Raw genomic sequence first — 26,106 nt, 5'->3', positions numbered from 1 at the left:
ACTTTTCACGCTGGAGGCAATTCTTTGTGTAAACTAAAACAATTCAACATAACTTTATTGTGCTTGTAACAGTGATATTGTTTTTTCTGCACTGCACATCGTTTGTAAAGCAGTTGGGGTAAATTGTCTGTTTTTCTATTTTAACGGCTAACTGTTCATGAGACTGGAAAAAAACCCAAATCCATTAAAATACAAGGGGTGGAAAAAAAAAGGGGTTAAGAACAATATTCGAAATTAGCGTATTTTGGAATAAAAAATGGCCATTAATCACAACAAAATGTTCATCATTAGCCTATATGCTGTAGATCTTCACTTAAATATTCTCACCCTGTGGACCTTATAAATGAGCAAACCCAGTTAGTGTTGGGTTTGAAATGGCCTTCAGCAGTGTGCAGTAGCTACAGCAGTTCTGTGCTAAGCAGACTGGAGTGATCACATCAGCTATTTCTATTTATTTAGTTTACGCAAGCTTATTAATTTAGCACACCTAAGCCATTTATTCTGTTGATTTAATCTGCTTATCATTCTTTTCAAATAACCATATTGTTCTGTTGTATGCTTTTGCTTACATTCTAGGTTGCACAATTGATTGACAATTCTAAACTAATTGTGTCTATCATGGCAATAGGGTTATGGCTTTTGAAGCTCACATATTGGCTGAAAATCAAAAACAGTCACATATTTAAAACTGTATATACTGCTCCAAACTTTCCACATTTACACCCTCAAAAGGGTTTGATAGTTGATATGTCATCCTTCAGCGTCTGCAGGTGCTCAAGGTACTGTAGGCTGGCAGACATTGGTTGAATCTGGGACATTATGCTGCTGCCAAGGCCCACCCAACAGGGCTTTGGAGTACTGGGCCTTAGTTATGGTTTTGAACAGGTGCCAGGCAGGCACAGAAACACACAAACAAGCAAACTGGCTTTGTATGCTTAATCTAAAAACAAAAAAAGCAGCTCCAGTGCTGCATTGCTATTGGTTCATCATGGAAACCTTCAAGCTCAGAAATGGTCTTGAAAGTCTTGATGGCTAAAAGATGCAGTTCTCTTCACAAGTACAGTACACTGAAGTGAATCATGCTTTTTAACTGCAAGAACATTTTTAGAAGGTCAGGCACCTATAAGTGACTGAAATAAATTAATTATGTTTTTCCGTTGCATGGTATCGACTCAGCCGCGGTGCCTTTTTCCATTGCAGATATATGACCGCCTCATGCGTGAGGCTAGCGTGGCTGGCCGTCATAGCAACACCACAGGAAACTGCCTTGAACTAATGCAACACACACACAGAACGTCGAAGGTGTGTTGTTTTTGAATGTCGGCATGTGACTGTTGCCACAACCAGAAGACAAATTTAGTTTCAAAAGAACCTGGAGACAGCGGAAAAAAAACACAGCAGGCTAAACTATTTGCTAGCAGTGATGACCCAGTGATTAGTGACGATTCTCTCTGACCAATCAGGAGTCTGCTGGTATAACGTCACATTTTGTTATCTCCTTAGCTTGCTTGGATTTTCGACTGAGGTGGTACTAAAGAAACTACCTGTTAGCAGGAACCAGGACCTTTTTTTCATAATGGAAAACCAAAAAAGGCGAGTAGAGTTGAGGCGAGTCGAGCAGGTACCAAGTAATGGAAAAACTCCATAACGTACATTTTGACTGAGACACCCTGGTCTAGTTTTAGTTTCTGGTCTGTGGTTCCTGCCTTCAAACACACTTGTGGTGGCCACCACAGGTATTCAAGCTCTTTCTGAATAAACAGAAATGAAATAGTGTCTTCCTGCTAGAGCCCAACCTATATATTGGCAGGCCGATATTAAGCTTTTCCCGATCTATCGGTATTGGCATTTATAATGGCCGATTTTAAAATAAATAAATGTTAAATATTCATTCATCAGAATCATTTATAATGACAAAGAAATTATTCTGATAAATTAATATTTAAAAAATAAAGACAGATTGTCAACCATGTTACGAGTGTTGGCGCTGCATAGTTTGCCCATCAGAAGACGCTCACCTTATTTTTTTTAATGTTTTTGTTCAAAAGACTAAGTTTCATATCTTAAGTTTGTATTTTCATACATTTTATTTATCAGAACTTTAATATGTTTTGAAGTTCTTCTGTTCTGTTGTGACAATAAATTAAATGATCATATTTTAGTGAGAACTCATAAATAAACAAGTAACTAATATTGGGGGAATCTATTTATGTTTTGTAACATGTTTATGGATTTTAAAATATATATATATATATATATATATGTGTCGCTATATCGGCATATCAGATTTTTAAATAACCAAACATTTGGTCGGGCTCTACTTCCTGCTGTCAAAACCCACAAGTCTTACCATGTTAAATCACTTAAACTACACACTCAACTCTTACAAGTTACTAATTACTAATCCGTAAGTGCAACAGATGTTTACTTTATAAATGTGAATTGTACTGCTGGTTATTGGTCACTGGTTCTTTCTTTAGGCTGTTGACAGAGGGGTTGACACCTGTGTTGATGCACATTTGGGGCAAATTGGACAAATCCAAGCCTGTAAATAGATTCCCTGTGATACCACTTCTAGTTACCCTTTGGAGGATGATGTCAGCAGCTTGTATTTACAGTAATAAGTCAGTGACGCAACATGACAGCCACCCCCACTCTTTTTATGTTCCCTTTTCAACCCTCATCTCCTCCACCCTTTTATTTTCTTTCTACCTAACCTGCTTTCTATTTCTCTCCCTCCCCAGTCTTCTCCTCCCATCCTTTAACCCCCCCCCCCCCCCATGTTCACCTCCTTCTCTACCCCCCCCCCCCCCCCCCCCCCCTTCTCATGTGCCCCAGTAGACCAGTGTTGGAGAATGTTGACGTAATGTGCTGCTGACTGGATGATCTCCAGCTCCTGCCCGAGATAATGGATCTCATTTGTCCTCTCTTTCTCTGCATATCTCACACCACACCACCCACACACACACACACACACACACACACACACTAGTGACTTGCTGAGCTGCTGGAGCCTGCATCCATCCCACCAGCCTTCTTTCTCTCTCCCTCATCTACTCAACCTTCATTTTTCCTCTGCAGTATTGGCCCTGCCTACTGGAGAGACTGTCTGCTCTCTCTAGCCTTTCTCCCTGTTTTTTCTATCTCCCTATCTGCTGTTTGCTGTGCTCTAGTCTATTTCTGGCTCTTGCTTTTCTTGTTTTCTTACTCTTTCGGTCTCTCTACTGGTATCCGTCTCAATCCCCCACTTGTTGGGCTGGATGCTGCTTAATCTGTGTCTCGTTCTCTTCTCATCTTCATTTTCTCCCTGACACACCCTGCCTGACTCATTGCACCCTCCTCCCTTTAGCCATCTCCTCCATTGAACCTCTTCCATCTATTTCTTCATCTCTGTGATTGACTCTCGAGTATTCCCCTTCCCACTCTCTGTCTTCATCTTCTGCCTCTCAGTGAATGCATCTTTGTCTCCCCTTTTCTCTCGTATTTCATATTCTGCTTGTTTACACTCATGTTTCTTCTTCTAATGTACATTTCTCTGTCCCTAAGTGCCTTCCTCCCTTTTTCTGTACGTTTTTATTTTCTTCAAGCTTGTGGTCTTTTTTCATATAATCTCTGAAATTACACTGTAAAAAGACTGCTCCATAATAGACACTGTGTACTATTAGTCCACACTTGTCATTCCCTTGTGGTGTCCGTGAGTAAAAGGCCCTGTACCTGCTCTCTTTTTAATAGAGCTGTGCACCCTTCCTGTGTCTAAATCAATAGCCTTCAGACAGACAGCACTGTCCGGCAGCAGCAAGGAGAAGGTATTGGGTAGTGAGGATTGATTGATGATTCATTTGTTTATTGCCATATCAAACAAGGTTACAAGGAATTATTGATTTGGATTTTGGAATTGTAGCAAGCTCTATTTTTCTTTTATAGAAATGGTCAAAGAAGATCTCTATCCCTACTAATGCAAAGTCATCGTCTAGTGTGTCTAGAAGTGCAGCATGAGGTCAGCCAATGAGTAAGCTGTGACGAGTAGTTCTCCTGACCAATGGGGAAGCATGAGTTTGGTGCTCCAACATGTGCAAACCAGTGCACACAAGCTTAAGAGGTTGTGAATAAGTAATTAAGTGGCAGTACAGTATTTAGACACATTGCTTTTGACTCCATGTGTGGAGCATAGTGAGCATACACAAGGACAGCAGAGACGTGTACCTTTATCATTCCCAGTAGTCCATAAAGTTGGATTACGTCATGTCCTTGCCAGCATAGCTCCAATTGACTTCCACCTGAACAGAGGTCTAATCAACTAGGGCTGTGCAATTAATCAAAATTGAATTGTGATTATGTCTTTGGCTCCCAATGATCACAAAAACAGAATAATCAAGAAAAAACATTTACCTTATTATGTTTTGCAAGTAAACTTGTATTTTCTCTTTTGTTCTGAATGAAAAAACAAAAAGTTGGAATAGCAAAAGTGTTAAGGCGCATTTCACAGTTTTTTTTTTTTACTGTTTATTTATTTAAATTAAAACTACACAATAACCACCAAGAATTGGATTATTCACCAGTTGTCTGGCAACTGGTCCCGGCCAAGAAATAAGTCAGGCACAAAACCCAGTTTGATCCGTTTTTTGTACAAAATAAACAAATAAGACATATAACATGTAAGATAGTGACCTTTTTTAAGAGGTGCTGTGTCTGGCTAGCTGCATCCCCCTGTTTTCAGTCTTTATGCCAAGCTAAGCTAACCAACTGCTAGCTCCAGCTACATATTTACCAAACTGGCTCAAGACTCTCAGCAAGAAAGAAAATTATTTTCCCAAGATTTTTCTGCGTGTGTGTGTGTGTACTTGTTACTGCAGAACCCACTTGTGTTATTTGACTTCCTGTTGTTGTATTTTGTGGATCAGATGGCCTGTTAGTATGGAGATGAAACTGAGCATAGGCGTGGCCCCAAGCTGCAGTCCTCTGCAGTGTCTCTTTTCTCCCTTTTTGTACGGCACCTGAATAATGACTTGTGTTAATTAGGCCGGGAAGCCAAAGCAAATACTGTCCATCGATTTCTGTAATCAATCTGGTGCCTTCTACCTTATCAGTCTGGATGAAGAGGCAGCCAAGGTTTTTTTCTATTTAGAGCCACTACACACACACACACACACACACACACACACACACACACACACACACACACACACACACACACACATCCATTTGTGCAAAGGAGCATGTCTTTTTCTTTTGTTGTGTGCTGCTTTGTTGTAACCTAGCTGTCTAGTTTTCTAACATTTCACAGTACATGTTTGCATTAATGCAGTGAGTATGTGGGACTCCGTATGCATGGCAACTGGTTTTGTTTTAATAAGTAATTGTGTACTTCACGTATATAAAGAAGACTCCTTCCTTCCCATTTTTTTGTCACTCACATCTTTCCTTACTGCTCATCATATGATGAAGGCAAATCAAGCCTTCAAGATAATACTTTATTAAATGAATTTCATTATATTTATAAATGACAGACTCCGCTCATTTATAATAATTTGAATAATCTTTATTTATAGAGAACTTTTCAAAATCCACATTACAAAATGCTAAACAAAGGCAGCAAAATAAAGAGAGGGAATGACATGCAACAAAGGGCCGCAGGTTGCAGTTGAACCAGTGGCTGCTGCGTCAACGGCAAAAACCTCCATAGATGGGCACGCGCTGTACCAGGTGAGCTATCCAGGCACTCAAAACTTTTTTTAAAGAAAACTATGTAAGTCAAATTTTAAAATCCATTCTAAAACATACTGGGAGCCATTGTAGAGGAGTGATGTGATCATGTCTCTTGGTTCTGGACAGTCTGAAGTCAATCAATAGTTTTTGTTTCGGGCAAGCAAAGAGGCTGTTGCAGTGATCCAGGTGTGATGAAATAAAGGCTTGTAAAATGGTCACTGTGTCTTTTAAAAGTTGAGATGGATCAGCCATCCATCCATCCTTGTCCATCTTATCCGGTATCAGGTCACAGGGGCAGCAGCCTCCACCTAGTCCTGGGTCTTCACCGAGGCCTCCTCCCAGCTGGACGTGCCTGGAACACCTCCCTAGGGAGGCGCCCAGGAGGCATTCTTACCAGATGCCCGAACCACCCAACTGGCTTCTTTCAACTTGAAGGAGCAGCAGCTCTACTCCGAGCTCCCCATGGATGACTGTGCTTCTCACCCTATCTCTAAGGGAGACGCCAGCCACCCTCCTGTGGAAACCCATTTTGGCCACTTGTACCCTGTCACCAATTCTGTTTGTAGTATTTATGGACAGGATATCGAGGCCTAGTCGGGGTAGGAAGGGGTTGCAGTTTGGTGGGCTTGGGATCTCATCGCTGCTTTTTGCAGATGATGTGGTCCAATGGCATCAGCAGCCTGTGACCTTCAGCACTCACTGGATCAGTTCGCAGCCAAGGGAGATGCGACTGGGATGAGGATCAGCACCTCTAAATCTCAGCTGAAGATTTTTTTTTTGGCATAAAGCTTTTGACATCACAAAAGCAGTCATTAAGTGAACTCATTCTGGGTCTATGTGTCTAACCGCCAGGTACATCTGCATATCATCAGCATAAAAATACATAGTTTTTTAGGAACACCATCATTACATTTTAAATTATGGTTTCAGCTATTTCATAACCAGCTCATTCACATACTGGTCACAATTCATAATAATTTTATGATGTAAAATTATAATATAATGAAATTATCTGACTACATATAATCGTGAGTAAGTATTTCATTGGGTTCTCAGGGTTACTAAGATCTAGATTATTTCCATTGTTGCATGTGGGTCCAATGGGATAGGAAATTTTGACAAACGCAGGCGGCCTATTTTAAAAAAAATGGCTGCCACGGCAACCAGGGTGGGAGTTTGCAATGGCCCAATATCCATTTTTGTTCCCAGTGTATCTATCAACACATCTGCCGATTTTGGTACATTCATCACAAAACGAACAATTGTTTAAATGTATTGAGCTATGCTGCCCCACTGTAATGGAAGCAAAGGTCTTGCTGTAGTCTTCAGTAGTCTGTCTGCTGTCTCTGCTTCCTCTTACAATGGGGTAAATGCTATTGATTTTAAACAGTGTTTTTTTGGGGGTGTGGGTGTAAGAATAACTAGTGAGACAATCAGTTACTACAGTAACGCTATGCAGCATGATGCACTGAAATGTAAATGTGCTGTATTTATATAGCGCTTTTCCAGTCATAAAAACTGCTAAAAGCGCTTTTACATCTACAGGAAACATTCACCATTCACACACATTCATACACTGTGGCCGGGGCTGCTGTACAAGGTGCCACCTGCTCATCAGATAAACATTCATACACATTCACACTCCGATGCGCAGCACCGGGGGCAACTCGGGGTTCAGTGTCTTGCCCAAGGACACTTCGACAATGACTGCAGGGGCGGAGATCGAACCACCAACCTTCCGATTGGCAGGCAACCGCTCTACCACTGAGCCACAGCCGCCCCTTGAAAGAAAAACATAGATTTATTTTGGGAGAGTATAGTAGTGTAGAGTGCTTGATAACACTTTTAGCTGTTATTTGAAAAGAGAAGTCCAGCAGTAAATAAAACATATTCTTACCCCACTACATTTTGTCGAATGGCATCAGTAAGGCTTAGACCCTGTCCCCTGGCCCAATTTTGTGCCTACTCGTGGCACAGAGAAGCAACACTGTGGTGTGAAATCTGCCCTTATCACTATGTAGGAAAGCTGTAAGTAAAACAGAAGGAGTGTATTCATCATACTGCTTCCTCTCTGTAAGAAATACAGTATACAGCATGTGCTTAATGCTGTGTTAAGACAGACGGACACAGACCCTCATTCACTTCAGTGAGGCCACAGAGGGTCATCTGGCAAAAAACGTTTTACCTAATTTGAATCTTTCTGCAACCCGATGTGGTGTCATTTTTGCTTTGTAACGTTATCACAGGTTTTTGATGTCTACCTGGGGATTGTTGCGACGGAGGATAAAATGATAATTTCCCAGATTTTTTTAAATCCTGTCTTATAGTGATAAAATACTGTTCGTTTTTTTGCTGTCTGATGAGCCTCCAATCTCATGGATCTAATAGTCAAACTGGCCTTCATGCATCACATTTAATCATCTTGCTGATGCCCGAAGCAACATGGCTCCAGCAACACCATTTGAATGCAGGGCTATTTTTGCTCTTAATTTCCATTAACAGGCAGAGTGACACAGCAAAATGTAGCTAATGGGAACAAGAGTTCCCACTGCGACTCTGGGAGATGAGCTTGTGCCAAGTTTATCCCAGCAGCTCCTGTTTTCTACCCTTGGTTCTCTTGGCTTGTAGTCTTTGATCAGTGCTGTTTTGGCTCCATCTCTCCATCAAGCTGTGGGTTCTCTAGTTGTAAGCAATGGCATTTCACAGCTCCTATTTTTATTTCAATGTGTTGATTAAAATTGATAATGACAATATGGTTGCTGACTCCTTCACCATTCTCAAACTAGGCCAGCTCAGTGAAATGTGTCACTTTTTGGCAAAATAATTAAATGTGCTCTCAGGGGCATGGCTGCCCTGCTGACTGTGCATGCTGCAGTCTTCATGGCTGTGAGCGGAACCAAGACAAGGCTGTGACAAATCATATCCGTAATGTTTTCATGGTCTAAGTGTGAATGTGATTTATGTGTAGTTTGTTCATTTCAAAGTTATTCTCCAAGGTTCATCATGGGGCCATTGATGTAGTAGTTATTCTCTGCTGTTATTAGAAAATGATGATACAATTTCAGTGACCACCAACACCCAGCAGCAGCTTCTGTCAGTGTACGATTTCTGAAAGATGAGGTCACCCAGCTGTGTTGGCCAGCATTTTCTAAATATGTTTGCTCTTTTTTTTACAGCTGAAACTTGAAGATCGATCTATTGTTATTAGAGACATGGTGCGACGAAACAATTCTAATGTAAGTGGAGTTTTTTTTCTTTGTCTATACCTCTCCCTTTTCACTTTACCTCTCTCATTCTGTCTTATTTCTCGCTTTCTTCCAATCAAATCTCTCGTTGTCAGTCCTGTTGCTATTTGCTGCAGCAGACATGACTGGAATAACATTACAGGTTGACACTTCAAAAAGGTCTAAGAGGAGACTTTTTGTGTTAATGCAGTACAACGACTCACAATCTGAATACTAATGCAACACTTTTGCTTGAAATTCAAGTCTTGTCTCGTTCACATACCCTCTATCCAGTGATTCTTGTGGACCTTAGGGAAGTGAATTTTTTTTTTTTTAACAAGCAATACCCAAGTGTCCTTGTTGATCAATTGGAAACTGTAGCAGTGATGATAATTGATATGCTGGTAAACTAAACATGTATTTGTTACGTTACAGGACAGCCAGTGTGGGATTGTGACCAACATTGACATTGAGTGTGCAGTGAAACTAGTGGGAACAAACTGTGTTCTGTATCCAGTTAACAGCAAAGACCTGCAGCACATCTGGGTAAGACATTTTACTGAAGGGCCTTAATACGCCTTTAAATAGATTTATGGTAACGCTGGTTTTACAGGTCATCATTTTCTGAAATGTAATTTAGAACATATTTATTTATATAAATATATATATACACACACACACACTCACTTGTACATAAAAAGTGATATTTGCAAACATTTCACAAACTACTTTTCAGTGCAGCAACAGTAGCAAATGCCTGACAACAGTCTATTTACTAAATTGTAGCCATTATTTTTTTCTGATTATACCAAACCTATATAGTTCTTTCCAGGAAATCTTTTAGGAAATTATTAGGAAATGACAGACACACAAAATAAAGCATTATCAAATTTATTTCACAGATACTACAACTAATACTTTTAATGACACACATTTAGTAATAATAAATATTTTCAAATGTGATTAAAAATGCATCATTATAGTCAGCGATTAGGATGGTATAAATACAGTGTCACTGAATTGCCTGTTTCCTATGGTTTAGGAGTGTGTTGATAATGATAATCAAATGTATGTGAGTGATTGTATATGATTTTTATCTAGAAATATGCTATTAGTAATGGTGAACCTCTGCAACGTTCAGTGAAAAATATTGCAATCCAAGCAATCTCTCGTGACAGTTAACATACAACAGCACAATGTTGTCGGGACCTGAAAGGAGTGAATTAAATCTGTAGACCTGGCAGTGTTGGTTCATCAGACTGATCTGCAAGTGATCCGCATAACTATTTTGTTTGTTTGTTTGTTTGTTTGTTTGTTTGTTTGTTAAGATCTGTCAGTCTTCAACAGAATCTACTCCTCCTGGGGTTTCTATTATTTCATAAGAATATTACATAAACTGGATTACATAATGTACGTCTATACTATTCATTCTCGCAATACATCAAAATATAATATTACATACATAACATTCATACTCACAACATAAGAGTAAATGCAATACATCTGACAACAGTCCAGACAAGCTCGAAACCCTTCTAATACATACTATTGCTGACGGAATAATTACATCTTTTAATAGTAGTTCATAACAGAAAGAAAGTACCTGAAAATGTATCTTCTAGGTCACAGAAAATGTAATACTTTGATAAAAATGTAAATTTGATGGAACATATTGATTTTCTTATTGTCATTGTGTTTTTTTTCTAGTCTTTTATGTATGGCGACTACATCGCCTATGACTTCTGGCTGGGGAAAGTGTACGACCTGACTAATCACATTATCCTCAAGCTCTCCAACGGAGCCAGGTAGAGTGTGTGTGTTTGTGTAACAGTGTGTACTGTGTGACCCTGTAAGAGTCTTGTCAGAGTGTCTACATGCTGGCACACATTCATCAGTGCCAAATCCAGTGAGTGTCAACCGGTCGTCTCTCTTTCTCTCTGTGCTTCCCTCCAGGTGCTCCATGAGTGTGGAGGACGGTGCCAAGCTTTACGACGTCTGTCCACATGTCAGTGATTCGGTATGTAGCCACGAGCTATCCGTTATCTGTCACCTCAGGTACATCCACCCTGAACAGAGCAGCTGGTATGCTGTCTGTAAATAGTTCTTATTTGTTACCCAATGTAATATCCATCCATAGCTGTGTATAGGTCTAGTTTGTACAATAAGGAAATATTGTAATATTTGTAAGTATTTGCTCTGCTGTAGAAAACAATTTATGTTTTTTAGAAATGGAAATGTAATGCAAAGTTTTCTTAATTTTAGACCGTAGTTTAACTGTTTTCTTTGTTTGTTTTTTTATCTGAATTTTTCTAATGGTTCACCTTAACAGGTTGAGGTGAACCATGTCCTTTCCAACGCTTATACATTTTCAGAAAGACTAAAGCTTCAATATATTTAGGCCGACTGATTAGTTGTAGTGTGTATAACAGCTATTTTTCCCAGAGGGTTTTCATGTTTTCTTTTTGAACATTAATGTGCAGAAAATATCTGAAATGCTGCATTAAAATTCACATTTGCATTGCAATTGCAATATTTGTTTAACATAACTTTAATGTGAAGTTGTTTTAGTTGGACATGTTGATTATAATGCTTCATTGTGTTGGTTCTAAACGGCTAATAAATCCTCAACAACATGTTCTCAGTTGTAATCATAGTGTATCCTCATTACTGTGTTTGTTCTTCAGGGTCTGTTCTTTGACGAGGCGTATGGTTTCTACCCAGGCCAGGTCCTGATTGGTCCGGCCAAAGTCTTCTCTAATGTGCAGTGGCTGTCAGGGGTCAAACCTGTACTGAGCAGGAAGTGCAAGTTCAGGGTGGTGGTAGAAGAGGTGAGACGATGATGATGACCCCTCCTTTTTTCTTTATTTTAAATGGCCAGTTGGAGTCACATACTTGAATAATCTGGGTTTAACATGCAATTATGTATCTTAAATAGCCTAAATTGTCTCCATTGTGTCATCGTGCTCTTCTCAGGTGAAAGTGGTTGAACTGAAGGTGACGTGGATCACAAAGAGCTACTCTCCCAAAGGTTCAGACAGTGTCTATCCACCTCCCTCCATCATCGCACATGAAAATCTCTGCAGGTCAGTCTGAATATTCATCCATATATCCTCACACAGATTTCTATATGCAGAACAGATACAAACTGAAACTGTATCTTGTTGCCCACGGGGAAATGTTACTGTGCTGGTTGGGTTTAGGGTAAGGCGTCTAGGATATTACGACCACACCCAGAGGCAGCTAGGAGAGAGGGCCCTATATGTTTTCCCTGCTCAGGGGGATGCAAAGCGGATCACCTGTGATGGACCCGAGGGTGCCCCTGTCTTGCCCGAAGACCCCCTGGCCAGAAAGGTGAGGATAATATTTATTCCTATATGTCAGAGTATTGATTAAATAGTGCTCTTTTATGGTATAGGAAGAGCTTGTTACCGGTTGTAAGAATGTAGGATGATACAGCGTATTATCTCCTCAGGAGCTTATTAACACTCAATATCATCTGTTTTACAGAAGAAGCTAATAAAAAGGGGCTCACAGGGGATGATCACTATGCCGGGTGTATTTTAGAAATGGATATATTGTGGTATTAGAGCCTGTGAGCATTTGTGAACTGAAATTTTTCAACTTCAAAGTGTGTGTGTGTGTGTGTGTGTGTGTGTGTGTGTGTGTGTGTGTGTGTGTGTGTGTGTGTGTGTGTGTGTGTGTGTGTGTGTGTGTGTGTGTGTGTGTGTGTGTGTGTGTGTGTGTGTGTGTGTGTGTGTGTGTGTGTGTGTGTGTGTGTGTGTGTGTGTGTGTGTGTGTGTGTGTGTGTGTGTGTTGCAGTTAAAAAGGATGTTCAAGAAGGATTCGGGGAAGAAAACTGAGAATACCGACACACAAGGTGCCAAACAGTATTGTGTACACACACTTCAATGCAATAGACGTCACGTGTATATGAGAAATTACATCAACAACACAAATTATCATTTTAAGTAGATCATGATTACATATTGGCCAATATGTTATCAGTTTGTTTTTTGTAAGGTTCACATTATTGTAAATGTAAACTTATCTGCCTTAGAAATCCAGCAGTGGTTGGTTAGTTCAGGATGGTTTGATCTTGTAAATCTCTCTAGTCCAACTAATTTGTCTAATCATCACAATTAATCATGAATAACTAATTAATTTAATACTATTCTACTATTAAAAAAACAAAACAAAAACTTGATCATTTCCTCTCACTGCATGCAGTCAGAAAAGTGCACATTACTTTTTGCTTCCATCTTTTCTAAAGTAGCTGAGAAGTGTCTCCATGCAGAGCAGAATCAGAATGATTTCAAGTTCCTGTGAGATATCAGGGCGGCTCAGAACAGAGGGAACAGACTATTGGAAATTGTGCTGAAGTGCATTACACTACAGCTCAGAAATGTACTGTATCTGACTTCATGATCCAGGAAAATAAAACATGACAGTGTCTTTCTCTCTGTGAAGCCATTTCAAATTAAAATCCCAAAGTACTCGGACTCTACGAGCTTGTTGAGACAGAGACTGACAAAGAAATCAATGATTTACACTTCTGAACAATATTGGGTTTTAAATTTATAACATTTATTTAATCTCCTGTTTTAAAAAGATGATCTATCCATCATTTGCTTAAATTTAATTCCTAATGTTTTATCTCCCACCAGGAGAGCTCAAATCAGAGCAGACAGACACTTCTCATCCCAACAACAACAACGGCCCCGTGGGGCCCTTCCAGAACCCTCCAGACTCCCAGAACACCTATGACCCTTTGGCTGAACACGGAGAGCAGGACGCTGACGACGAGGCTGCAGAAGACACTGACGATACCAGGTCTGTTAAGTTATTGCAGTTATTTGGTAGGTTGATTTCTGTCTGTTGAAGTATGGGAGGATGAGCTGATAAGCCCCCAGCGTCGGCCACTTGTCCACTAGCTAACAGGTATGACCAAAATAATGTGAGCTTCTGTAAAGTAAAAGGTGATCTGATGCAAAAATAAAAAAACTTTCTTTATGGAGAGTAAATGTTAAAGATTTGACTGAGTGTATGTCTGAGGGGGGTTGATTGTAGCCTGGTAATATTTAAAGCCAGAGTTTAAGGGGTTGTGTTGGAGTGCAGTATATTGAAAGGTGTTTCTGAGAACAAGAGTTTATACATTACACTTACAGCAGGACTGCAGCAAGCTATTATTTTTATTATTTATTAATTGCCCGTTTCTTTTCTCGATGAATTGTTTTGTCTATGAAATGTCCGAAAATAACTAGAATTGAATTATAATTTCCCAGACCCCAAGGTGACTTATTTAAATAAGTTATTTTATCTAAACATTAGTCGCAAAAACCCATAGATATTATTTGACCATGAATGACAAAGAATCATTTAAAACAGTTGCCAATTATTTTCTGTTGATCAACTAATTGATAGACTTGTCATTTCAGCTCTAAATAATAAGATGCACAACATCACGTACTATTGCAAAGCTTCATAGGACCAATTGCCCAGGGCGGCCACATCTTTTGTGTCCCTTACCTTTTTTACATTTGGAAAAATAAGTGACATTGTTTTAGCATGGGAGGGGAGCTCGCCACAACAGGCTTTCAGTAGTTATGTAGTAATGAAGCTAAGCTGATTCACTTGTTCTATATGAAATCCATTTCATGGGTGTGTTTGTGTGTGATGGAGAGAGTAAGACAGGAGACTGTATGTTTTGATTTCACTTTTTTATTACTGAAATATTGGGTATGGTACCCATTATCCCCTCAAATGTAAGTGATGGAATTACGTTTTGTCAGTTTAGCTTCTTTGCAGCGTTTTCTGAAAGATGGAGTTGGCCTTTTGAGCCTCAAAAATGACCACTGTGCTGAATCATCATCTCTCAAACCCGGCCTCAACAGAATGTGAAACTTAAAAGTTCCTTCTGTTTGTCTTCATTCAGACTGTTGTCCTAAAAGATATCTGCTTGATCTTTACATAGTTCAACATTACGCCCAGTTCTTTTTTGCTGTACTGTAAATTAAAGTTTTAACAATTGGTCAATTAAGCTATTAGATGATTGACAGAACACTAATCCGCAACCATTTTGGTAATTGCTTAACTGCTGAAGTCATTATGTTCAGCAAAAAAGAAAACTAAACTTTTCTGGTTCAGATTTTCAAAGGTGAATATTTGCAGGTGTTATGAGGTTCTTCTATGATTTTAAATGGAATATCTTTGGGTTTTGGACTGGGAAGAGCTTTTTAAACTATTTTCTGACTTTTTCTGACCAATTTATTAGAGGAACACTACACTGTGTATGTTTGTGTGTGCAGATTGTATGATTAAATGAGATGTTGACCTGTGACTATTATTCTGGTTGCAGCTCGCTGACTTCATCGGCCAGCTCTACAGCCTCTTCTCAGAGCGGCGGTTTAGGAACCAACCGTAAAAAGAGCATCCCACTCTCCATCCGTAACCTTAAGAGGAAGCACAAGAAGAAGAGGACCAAGTTTTCCCGCGAGTTCAAGCCTGGAGACCGGTGGGTTAACACCAGTAAACAAACTCCATTATTGTTGTCTTTGTCCTTTTCCACTGTGTCGTTGGTGCTTCCTTGCAACCGTTTTAGAAATTTGGTGTAAAAATAAGACCAATGACATTGTCTGTTCTAGACTGGATAAAGCAACAGCTGCTGACCCCGAAAATCTGACAACAGTGTCTCTGTGTGTCCCTCCAAGCTCTCTCTTGTTTGTCAAAGGACTCGATCTGTGCTCGACAGCAGCCTCACACACAGTCTTTCAGACTACTGATGGTGTCATGTTCTCAACCACACATTGTCACCCTCATCCTCAGTTTACAACACAGATTGCACACTCTCTCTGGCAAGTTTTACTTCACCAAACAAAAACAACACTGCAGATGTTCTGTTCTTCGCCAAGATTCATATTTTCTAAATCAAAACCTTTTTAGAACTGAGACCTTGAAAAAAGAGAGAATGAGAGGGAATGTTGAGGTCTCAACATTCCAAGAGGGGAGGTAAATGTAGTGGTTCTGTAAAGATAAATGCTACAGTAGATAAGTGGACAGGATAGGAGGCGGGTAAAAATAGCAGTAGCAATCCTTTTTGTGATGAGTGAATCACAAGAGAGAAATTGTCCTCTGTATAATAAAAGGCAAGGCAAAGTTTTTACATTGTGAATATTTCCCTTTGCGTGTTTGTACAGGGTTGCAGTGGAAGTTGTATCCACAAAGACCACGGCTGATGTGATGTGGAAGGACGGGCGGGTGGAGAAGGGGATCCGATCAAACAACCTCATCCCCATCCAGCACCTCGACAGCCATGAGTTTTGTCCCGGGGACTTTGTAGTAGACAAACGACGTAAGGAAAAACAGTTTGATTAAAAAAATTATCCTTTTTGTGTTTTGTTTTATTTAGTCGCGTCTCAACTCTTCAGACCAGCATGTGTCAGATCAACCCGGCCTCATGCCAGTTTGTGAAATGGTCACGTTATTTTGATTAATTTGTGTAGAGGTCACGTTAATGTAATTTATTTTGTGTACAGGTCACGGTTTTCGAATGTGATCATACATGACCATTTCACAAATAGTCAAATTTCTGTCCCTGTGGACTGCGATGAGATTTTGTATATAGGCCACTGTGCCACTTAGTACCTACAGTATCTAGGTCTTTAATGAAACTATGCCAAGTTTGTGTGTCTGTAAAATGGATTGAAAATACGGTGATGGAAAGTTACAGCCAAACTATTTTCATTCATACAGATGTATCTTCTTTTAATAAGTGTGTGTGTGTGTGTGTGTGTGTGTGTGTGTGTGTGTGTGTGTGTGTGTGGTGTGTGTGTGTGTGGTGTGTGTGTGTGTGTGTGTGTGTGTGTTCTCAGCCCAAGCCCTCCAGGACCCTGGAGTGTATGGTGTGATCCAGTCTGGTGATCACAAGGGCAGAACATGTGTCGTCAAGTGGATCAAACTCAACTCCAGAAGCGACGACGTGGAGGTCAGTCAGGAAAGCAATACTTGATATATGTTGGGGGGCTTGGTGTTATGTTGTGATATTTGGTTGTATTTTGTTGTTGTTGTGGGGTTAGGGGGGATAGGGTGTGGTTGTTGTGTGATATTTGCTGTATGTGAGTCTTTAGTAGAAAGGAAATCGGCCTGGTATTCTTTTTTGGTTTATTTCAGGTTTTCGGTATGGAGGAGGATGTCAGTGTGTACGACATCGTTGATCACCCAGATTTCCACTTCCGCACCACCGACATCGTCATTAGAATATGGAATTCTGAGAACGGACATGACTGCGAAAACGATGTGAGAACAATTGGCGCAAATGGGGTTGGAAAAATAGAGACACCTCTCAGTTATGCAATAAACAGCACCACAAACTGAGCATTCATGAAGGTAGCATTTATTGCGTTACTGTATCAGACTGTGTTTGTATTAGCTAGCTTTATCTAATAAACTTAGTTTGAAAATCCAAACCCAAATCCAAAAGATTAAGAGTCTTGCATCAAGTAAGGAAAGTCGCCCATCTTGAGGGACGGCACCAAGCGTGCATTTGAAAATCTCACTGCATGCAACTGGATAACACTACGACTAATCACAAAAATACATGGGGTGATGTATCCATCTGTTTAGCTCGCCTCTGGCCCATCAGATACACAGATGTGATTGGTGCAGCTCGGCTACAAGAGTATAGTTAATGAGCAGCATTACTCGATGCCAGATTAACTTGCTGAGCAAATTCAAATAATGCTTTTGCAAGATTATGCTTCAGTGCCCCGGTTGTTTAAATAGCAAATGCACCTGCGCCCATCTGTGCGCCCATGGGCATGCTAGTCTTACAGGGAGGTGTGTTCAGGTGTATTCTTGGCATATTACTATCTTGAGGCAGCGGAAAGTGATTGTGCGCTTTCACTTCACGCACTAGCAGATGAGTTTCTTCTTCTCAAAATCTCTCCTTCCTGCTTAGCAAATCCGCCATCATAATAGCAATGCGCCAAGGTACAAGCACGCCTGGCTTCTAAAGGAAATGGGATTGGTTTATTGCATGTTGCTCCTAAATACACCATAGATTAATTAAGACACTAAGTACAATAATTTTGAAACATGCGACTTGCACACAGACCCATTTTTTAGCCGTTAAACTCGCTATATCCTCTCAGACCATTTTAGTCTTATTTTTATATTGTTTAAGGTGTTGTTGGCTGTTACTTATGGGTATCCTGTGTCTCCACATCCTCCTTTGCTCAGACGTCGGTAGGACAGGTGTGCAGGGTGGATGTGAGCAGCAAAGTGGAGGTGGTGTGGGCGGATAACTCCATGACCATTGTCTTGCCGCAGGTAAATGTTTATCCTTAATGAAATTGAATATCGTTTTTGACATTATAAGTGAGACGTCTGTCTCCTAACAATCACACTCTGTCTCACACACACACACACACACACACACGCACACACAGCACCTCTACAATGTAGAGTCTGAGATTGAGGAGACAGACTACGACTCGGTGGAGGAGACGAGCAGCGTCCTGTCCACTGAGGAGTGGGAGGACGAGAGCGACAGCTGGGAGACGGATAACGGCCTCACCACTGAGGAAGACAGCCACGTCAACAATGCAGACATCATCGACACAGCAACCCCGACCTCCACCCCCACTAGCTCTGCAACGTTCATCATCTCCCCTCAAGAGGGCAGCAAAGCTGGCGTCACCAGCCCCACTAAAGGAGCCCCTGTAGAGGAGGGAGAGGCATCTGTGGCTGCTGCTAGTCCTGCTTCTGGAGGAGGTGGGGAGCTTATGTTTTGTAACATTTATGTTATTGTTTATTTCGAGGGAATAGTGTTAACGTGCCACCTATGTGATAGTTTTGTGCATAGAACTGTGTGTTAAAGTTTTAAGTGAAATCTGTGTCTCTAAGCAAGGTAAGGATATTTTATTTATATAGCACAATTGATTACAATTAAACTCAAAATGGTTTGCCTTTAATTGTATGTTAATCTGTGCGCAGACACACACATTACTTGAAAGTAAACATAATATAAAAGTTAAAGTAAAAAGAAAAAACAGACCATTAAAACCGTAAAAGAGAGAATTTGTCACCATAAATTTTAGAAACCCTACAAATGTTTCCAGTGTCAGTTTGTTCCAGAAAACAGAATCTAAAAAAGCACCTTCACCAGATCTGGATCGAATATTAGGTACAGTTACAAAAACAGCGTTCTACCTGTGTCCTGTCCATTTCTGATTCATTTATACCCTTAATAAATTAGGAACCACTCCAGGAGCAGTTAATGGAGCAGAGAAGCCAAGTAAAGATGGCGCCTCTCGGGGTTTCAGGGAGTTGAAAGAGGCCCTGAAGATCCTGGAGAGCCTGAAAAACATGACTGTGGAGCAGCTCTGGACCGGTGGTTCTCCAACCTCTCCAACCTCCGCTGAACCCGCTTCAACGACTAATGTAGCGAGTTCGGTGACTCCCACGGCCCCTGAGAAACCGACCAAGGAGAAACGCTTCTTGGATGACATTAAGAAGTTGCAGGAGAACTTGAGGAAGACACTGGACAACGTGGCCATCGTGGAGGAGGAGAAGATGGAGGCTGTGGTGGAGGCGGGGGGGAGTGGAGGAGCAGGGACTGAGGTAGGTGTTAAATGAATCTACAACTTGGCAGAGTTGATTTAATTTGTGCACAAATTTGCCAGTGAAGTCCAAATAAATGAGCAGTAAATGAGTGCAACATTAGATTGTCTCACCTGCTAGTTTGTGACGGTTCAGGCAGAGAGAGCTGGAGAAGAAAAACCCCAGCAAGAGCCGCAGACACCTGTGGGTGGACAAGAATGGCCCTGTGAGTTTCTCAGTGACACACCAGTACTGTGCCAACAGAGTGGTGGCAAGCCTGGTGTCACCTTTACTAGCGCCAAGGGAGAGGTGTTCTCAGTGCTGGAGTGGGCACCAGGTGAGAATTGTAAAAAATGTCTTTAAAACTCAGTACAACAAACAGAAGCCTGCTTTGCATTTCCATTCTGCAGTTCTACACTTGGCTGACACACACACAATCTCACACACACACACACACACACACACACACACACTTACACACACATACACATTTTAGCTTGATTAGTTCCTTTGCCACACAAGCTATCAAGTTGTATTTCGTTGTTTTAAATTTTTTCTGCATTGCTATTTAATCACCATCTATCTATCTATCTATCTATCTATCTATCTATCTATCTATCTATCTATCTATCTATCTATCTATCTCTATATCTATTTATTTTTTTTAGACACACACTCATTTAAAAAAATGGAGTTTCAGCCAGCAGAGGCAAAGAAATTCTTCAGCACAGTGAGGAAAGAAATGGCTCTACTAGCAACGTCACTGCCGGACGGCATCATGGTCAAAACGTTTGAAGATCGCATGGTGGGTTTCTTGTCATTACTGTATTATCACAATTTTTATTGATACATCATCCCCCTGATTCATTTTGAAAGATTAGTACTCTTATTATTATTAAAAATACTGGCAGCTTCTGTCCATCTTTGGTGGTACATCTGCTGGATCACCGTACAGCACACATCAAGAAAACAGAATTTACAATAATTACTCATTATTTGTCTGGTCAGATTTCACTGCATGATTGCCGTTACCAAGGGTTAATATTATGGTCTTAATCAAGGGTCCATAAGATTTTGAGCTTGTGAGATTTCCAGAAATAATTTTAAAGACCATGTGGTTGTATATCACACCTGAAAACAAACTGCATTAAAAATTTAACATCTGTGTACACATTTAAAAGTTGACAGCTGCAATGGCGGCATGCATGTGTGAACTTTGATTTCTCATGCAGTTTTCTCCACAGATACATGTGATTAACAACCACAGACTTTAAAATGAATCATTAGCGTCATAACGCAATCTAATAAAGCAATAGCTCATAAAGCAATAGCGCATAAATTATGAGCCTTTCTTCTTGGTCTTCAAAACATCAACAGCAGCAGGGAGTAGGACTGAAGAGAAGTAGTAGGATCATCTATGTTATAGAAAGCAGCAGGGCTTTTTTTGTGAAACAAAGTATTGATATTTAAAAACTAATTAATAACCTTAAGACAGAAACTGGCCACCTGTATCTCGTTATGTTATTGGAGCTATGATGTGCTGCTTTCTTGTCTTATCTGATCATTTTCTCTGTGGGACACATCAAACAGATTACACTGACTGCATACAGCATAAAACGTCCCATAAAGGTCTTTGCTTTCTTGGACACAGGACCTGTTCTCAGCTCTGATCAAAGGGCCGACTCGTACCCCCTACGAAGACGCGCTGTTCCTGTTTGACATCCAGCTGCCCAACATCTACCCGTCTGTGCCGCCTCTGTTTCGCTACCTGTCGCAGTGCGGCGGCCGCCTCAATCCCAACCTCTACGACAACGGCAAGGTCTGTGTCAGCCTGCTGGGCACCTGGATCGGAAAGGTGAGTGCTGTTTTACAGCTCAATCCATGTACAGGTATGATATCTTACTGAGGGAAGTTGAGAGATACAATACCAACCTGCAGTTTTATGGTACTTGGTGTTGACCTGTAATTAAAGTGTTGAGATGTGAGACGGTGGTGTGTCAAGGTAACTTAAACCAAATGAAACCTGCTCTTTTGAACCTGACTTGCAACAGTTGTGGTTCTGTTACCTGTTTGAATGCATAACTCCTTGATTTTGACAGCTTTGTGAAAATTGCAATGATGGTAACTGAAAGTAACGCAAAGGGTACTACACACCATCAAATGGACAAGTCAATTAACAAAAGAGAATTCATTTGGCACTGTTTTATATGATTGTAAACTGAATATTTTTGGTTAGAGTAATACAAAACAAGACATTTGAAAACTCTTGATGATGTATATTTCGTAAAAAAAACAAAAAAAAAACACCAGTTTTATTAATTTGAAATGTATATATCTGTGATTTTCTCAGAAATTGTTACTGATTTGTTGTTTTCTTTTGTGGTGATCCACAGGGCACAGAGAGGTGGACCAGCAAGTCCAGTCTGCTGCAAGTCCTCATCTCCATACAAGGTTAGAATTTACACACACACACACACACACACACACACACACACACACAAATCTGTATCTCGCTGGCTCAGAGTTAACATCTTTAACTGTATAATTCAGTATTCACTGAAGTGTGAGTTTATCTCCTCACCAGATTTTAGTTAAAAAGTCCTCCACCACGCAGTGAAATAGCCACTCTGAACCTACTGGTAATGTTTGCCAGCCTTTTATCATGATCATAAAAGTTTTGTACATATACATGTGTGTCTTTCTGCAGGCCTTATCCTCGTAAATGAGCCCTACTATAACGAGGCTGGCTTTGACAGTGACCGAGGCCTACAGGAGGGATATGAGAACAGCCGCTGCTACAACGAGATGGCCCTGATCAAGATGGTCCAGTCTATGACGCAGCTCCTTCAGCATCCGGTGGAGGTTTTCAAACAGGAGATCCAGGAGCACTTTGTTTCTAACGGCTGGCGGCTCGTCCACCGTCTGGATGCGTGGCTTGAGCTGAACGACGGTGCTGAGAGGGGGCAGGCAGCACACATGTCCTCCAGGGCTCAACACTCCAAAGACAGAGCTTCATCTGTGGAGCCTCTGGACGAGCAGGGGCCCGTGGCGGTGGCTCACAGCAGCCCCAGCAAGCCTGGGGTGGAGGGGGTCACAGGAGTTACAAGTATTATGGAGGAGGAGCTGGAGGATTCTGGGCTGAGCCCTTCCACTACAGTGGCGTCTCAGCAGGAGCTGAGCCAGAACTCAGACTGTGATAGCACCCAGGGGAGCACCTCTCTGGGTGGCGCCATGGTCGCTGGCTCTGTAATCCGCGGCGTGACGTCGGAATCAGGTTCAGTCATGGTTAGTGGAGGAGGGGTGGGTTCCACAGGAAGCCAGCCGGTGGTGCGACCAAAGAAACGAAGAAAGAGCTACCGGAGTTTCTTGCCAGAGGGCAGTGGCTACCCGGACATTGGCTTTCCACTCTTCCCGCTCTCTAAGGGGTTTGTGAAGAGCGTTAGAGGAGTGCTGCTGCAGTACCGAGCTGCACTGGCCGCTGCTGCCATCCCTGAGCACACAGAGGACAAGTAAGTGCCTCCTCGCCGTTCCCCAACACTCCTCTGCACTGTTCCCTGCTCTTTTCCTCCTTCTCTTCTACCTTTTCATCCACCTCAAACTGTTGAGGAGGATCCATTACTTGTCTGGGGAGGCCTCCAATTTTCAATCTTCTGTACCTCTGTCCAGAGCTGCACTGTGGCCCCAGCACTACCCACACTCTTGTCCTTCGTTTTGTAGTCTGTACTGTTGCCCCAAACGCCACAATGTTCTGCCTTTTTCCCCCCATAATCCCTCTGGATCAAACCACAGCTGCAGGAGAACGGCGCCCTTGATCAGGAGAGTGAGCAGGTTCAGGTTGGATGCGACTTGATAATGTCTTTGTTCTCCTTCAGTGTCTCTGCGGATGAGTGTGATGAATAAAGAAGGGTGGATCTCACATCCTCTCATCCATTTGCACAAACCTATGGGAGCTTCCCCGTCACACAGGAACCCTCATCTGTTCACAGACGCAGGTAAACACACGGAGCTTTTACTGGAGGCCATTTCTATTCTGGTTTCAGCAGGACTTTGACTTCCGTGGAGGTAGTGTGGATGCAAAAAGGATGAATAAGATGGAAAATTGGTGCCATGAACTTTTTTCCACCCTCCTCATCCACCTAGCCTCCAGCAGTATCCACCATATGTGTGAGGGTTTGCTGGATAAACCAGCCTGAAAATTGTAAAGCAGACTTGTGATTGTCGCTGCATTTTGGACAAGGTCAAATATGGCTGGAAAAACTGCAAAAGCCCAGCTAACCTGGCTGGTGGGTCTACTGCGGCTATCTGTAGCACAACTGATAATATCGCTGCACCATCCTGCACTACCACAAAAAAATGGACAATCTGGTCTGGGAGAGGTGGCACTGTATAAATACACTGACCAGGAGTATTCTTTTTAAATAGAAATAACTGGTTGTACGCTGTCTGCCAAATTCTCTTTTCACACACAAAATATCGAAGTAGAACATACTGAATGTCAATTAAACTGCCAACCACAACAGCTTCACCACTTCTTCCACTATACTGTACTTGCTGGTATTTTTCGTTGCCAATCACTCGCACTGAACCACGCAGCGAACACCGTGTGACAAGTTTACATACAAATCACCTCCTGGAGGTCAGACTACTGTAGCTGTTTGGTGTGTAGAGAAGCCAGCCAGGCACAGGATGACAGTTAGGTGGCTTCATATGAAGGTGTGTGTGTGCTCTAGTCAAAGCCTAACACAGCTGCCGCCCCTACATAACAAAAGTTCCATTCATTTTCTGTTGAATTTAGCAAAGTTGTTCAATCACCAAAATGGAACTTGTGCTTTGGTGTCTTGATGCATTTTCAGTTGTTTTACTCACAGAGGCTGAGGTTTCAGAGTGGAGCTTTACCCACAATGCTCCACTTTTTTGTGACGGAGGTGAACCCACATTACATGCAACTGACACATTTCAAAGAATAACTAGAAGAAAAAAAAACATTACAGCATCCATTCCGTCATCTCATGTCAACATGTTGCCTTACTTGAATTGTTCTTTATAATCTCAGAACATTGTGTACAGAGCTGCTTGCGTCATGCTTTAGACATTAACCTATATAGGCCGAGACACACTGAAAACCACTAAAGCGCAGAAAGTGTTTTCCTCTTTAATAGTGCAGATCTCTGATCAGTTGTTTCTTAAACATGAGTCTCTCACACTGCGGCCATCGGTGTATTCTGATTTTTCCTCTCCAAATTGCATGTGCAGAGTTTGTTACCAGAATACAAACCACAGTCAGTGTGATGCTGAAGGATTGCTGATATTATAATTATTTTTTCTTGATTATTATTTTCTATTATTTAGTGTTTTACCTGACTTGAGCATCTTATCCCATAAAGTCGACTGCTGACCCCACTGGAGAGAGAAAATTACACAAACTACAGCAATCGGACAAAACTTAAGGTGGTATAACTTGTCTCGGATCTTTTCTTTCTTCACATGGCATATATTCAATCTAAATGAAAGGAATCAAGGTTGTATTTATCAAGTTACCATGAAGCTCTTACGCTGCGTTTAACTGTGAAAGAAAGTCAAGCTCCCCATTGGGTCCAATCGTGCTTCCTGGGGAAATCAGAGCAGTCATTGTTTACATTTTTTTTTTTTAAATAGCTGCATTCCACCTTTAACACAATGCTCCTATTTTGTTCACAATATTGTGATTTTCATTGTAATAACTATTATGATTATAAGGGAGGGCACTGGCGGTAATTTACTTGAACAAAGAACCTTGATGCTGAAGAGTGTTTTGGAATGAGAGAGCACGTTGTGCTATTGTGAAACTATGAGTGATGGGAGAGGATAAAAACCATGAGCCAAGAGCTGCTGTTTTAAAGAGACTTAAGAAAATAAAGGTCTTGAATGAGGGTATTTTGTTTTGCTTTGTCTTCCATTTTTTTCCCCATGCAACTCTTAAAATTGGCACTCTGTACCAGATGTGGCAATCAGGCATCCATGACATGTCCTCTTCCTTGGATTAGACCTTGCCATTATTATTTTGTTGCCTTTAATGCTACAGAAAAGGATGTGTGGTCTTCTCCACCGGCTGCTGCATCTGTAGCACGTAGCCTTGTTTGCTTTCTTGTCCCGCCACTCGCTGCTGTTTGTAAAATGTCACCTTCACAATTCTTGGAGAAATGTGTCGGAACTGTCTGAAGACATAAAGTTAATGGACCATGGTTCCCAAGTTGAGAGGTAACATTACTGCTTCGTCTTTCACCCTCTTTCTCATTTGTCTTCAGTCGCAGAAACAGAAAATGTGAAGCTAGATATGGAAGCAAACAATCTGGCAGGAAACCAAGCACATGATGTGCAATTTTCTGTGTATGTGTGTATATTATTCAAATTTAAACATTATTATTATTACTATTAGAATTACTGCGAGGCATTTGTTTTACAGCCAAAGCATGTAACATGTTGCTTTAAGCCTTTTGAATGGCCTACACAAGACTTGACTGTACGATGTCTACATTTTCACAGTGGCCTGTTGTTGATATATTAAAAAAAATAACTAATAAAGTAATTATTTGTAGCCTGA

General features: G+C 41.1%; 1 protein-coding gene and 1 long non-coding RNA gene across 6 annotated transcripts in view; one reads left to right on the top strand and one right to left on the bottom strand.

The window, feature by feature from the left end:
• The window catches only part of LOC116700178 (uncharacterized), a 25,606-nt gene extending 2,280 nt beyond the window's left edge, over positions 1-23,326 (bottom strand). The window contains exons 1-2 of the long non-coding RNA XR_004334590.1: positions 23,311-23,326; positions 14,083-14,088 (exon numbers count right to left, since the gene is read on the bottom strand). This is a non-coding gene — a long non-coding RNA (uncharacterized LOC116700178). The remainder of the gene's footprint in view (positions 1-14,082; positions 14,089-23,310) is intronic.
• ube2o (ubiquitin-conjugating enzyme E2O) overlaps positions 1-26,106 on the top strand; it is a gene marked incomplete at its 5' end in the record, with an annotated part of 32,466 nt that extends 6,360 nt beyond the window's left edge. The window contains 23 exon segments of one of the 5 annotated variants that reach the window (XM_032532794.1): positions 8,883-8,942; positions 9,366-9,476; positions 10,638-10,735; positions 10,884-10,947; positions 11,615-11,758; positions 11,904-12,013; positions 12,131-12,281; positions 12,750-12,807; positions 13,595-13,760; positions 15,286-15,441; positions 16,124-16,278; positions 16,799-16,911; positions 17,097-17,222; positions 18,165-18,254; positions 18,374-18,698; positions 19,183-19,547; positions 19,668-19,863; positions 20,195-20,331; positions 21,178-21,381; positions 21,920-21,977; positions 22,234-22,565; positions 22,602-23,035; positions 23,399-26,106. In XM_032532794.1, coding sequence (XP_032388685.1) covers positions 8,883-8,942; positions 9,366-9,476; positions 10,638-10,735; positions 10,884-10,947; positions 11,615-11,758; positions 11,904-12,013; positions 12,131-12,281; positions 12,750-12,807; positions 13,595-13,760; positions 15,286-15,441; positions 16,124-16,278; positions 16,799-16,911; positions 17,097-17,222; positions 18,165-18,254; positions 18,374-18,698; positions 19,183-19,547; positions 19,668-19,863; positions 20,195-20,331; positions 21,178-21,381; positions 21,920-21,977; positions 22,234-22,565; positions 22,602-23,035; positions 23,399-23,426 — 3,681 coding nt within the window. In that variant the 3' untranslated portion in view covers positions 23,427-26,106. 5 annotated transcript variants of the gene reach the window in all.

Source organism: Etheostoma spectabile, chromosome 2 (assembly GCF_008692095.1).
Source record: "Etheostoma spectabile isolate EspeVRDwgs_2016 chromosome 2, UIUC_Espe_1.0, whole genome shotgun sequence".
NCBI classification, from domain to species: Eukaryota; Metazoa; Chordata; class Actinopteri; order Perciformes; family Percidae; genus Etheostoma; species Etheostoma spectabile.
Note: the sequence above shows the minus strand (reverse complement) of the source record. Positions and strands in the feature narration are given on the sequence as shown.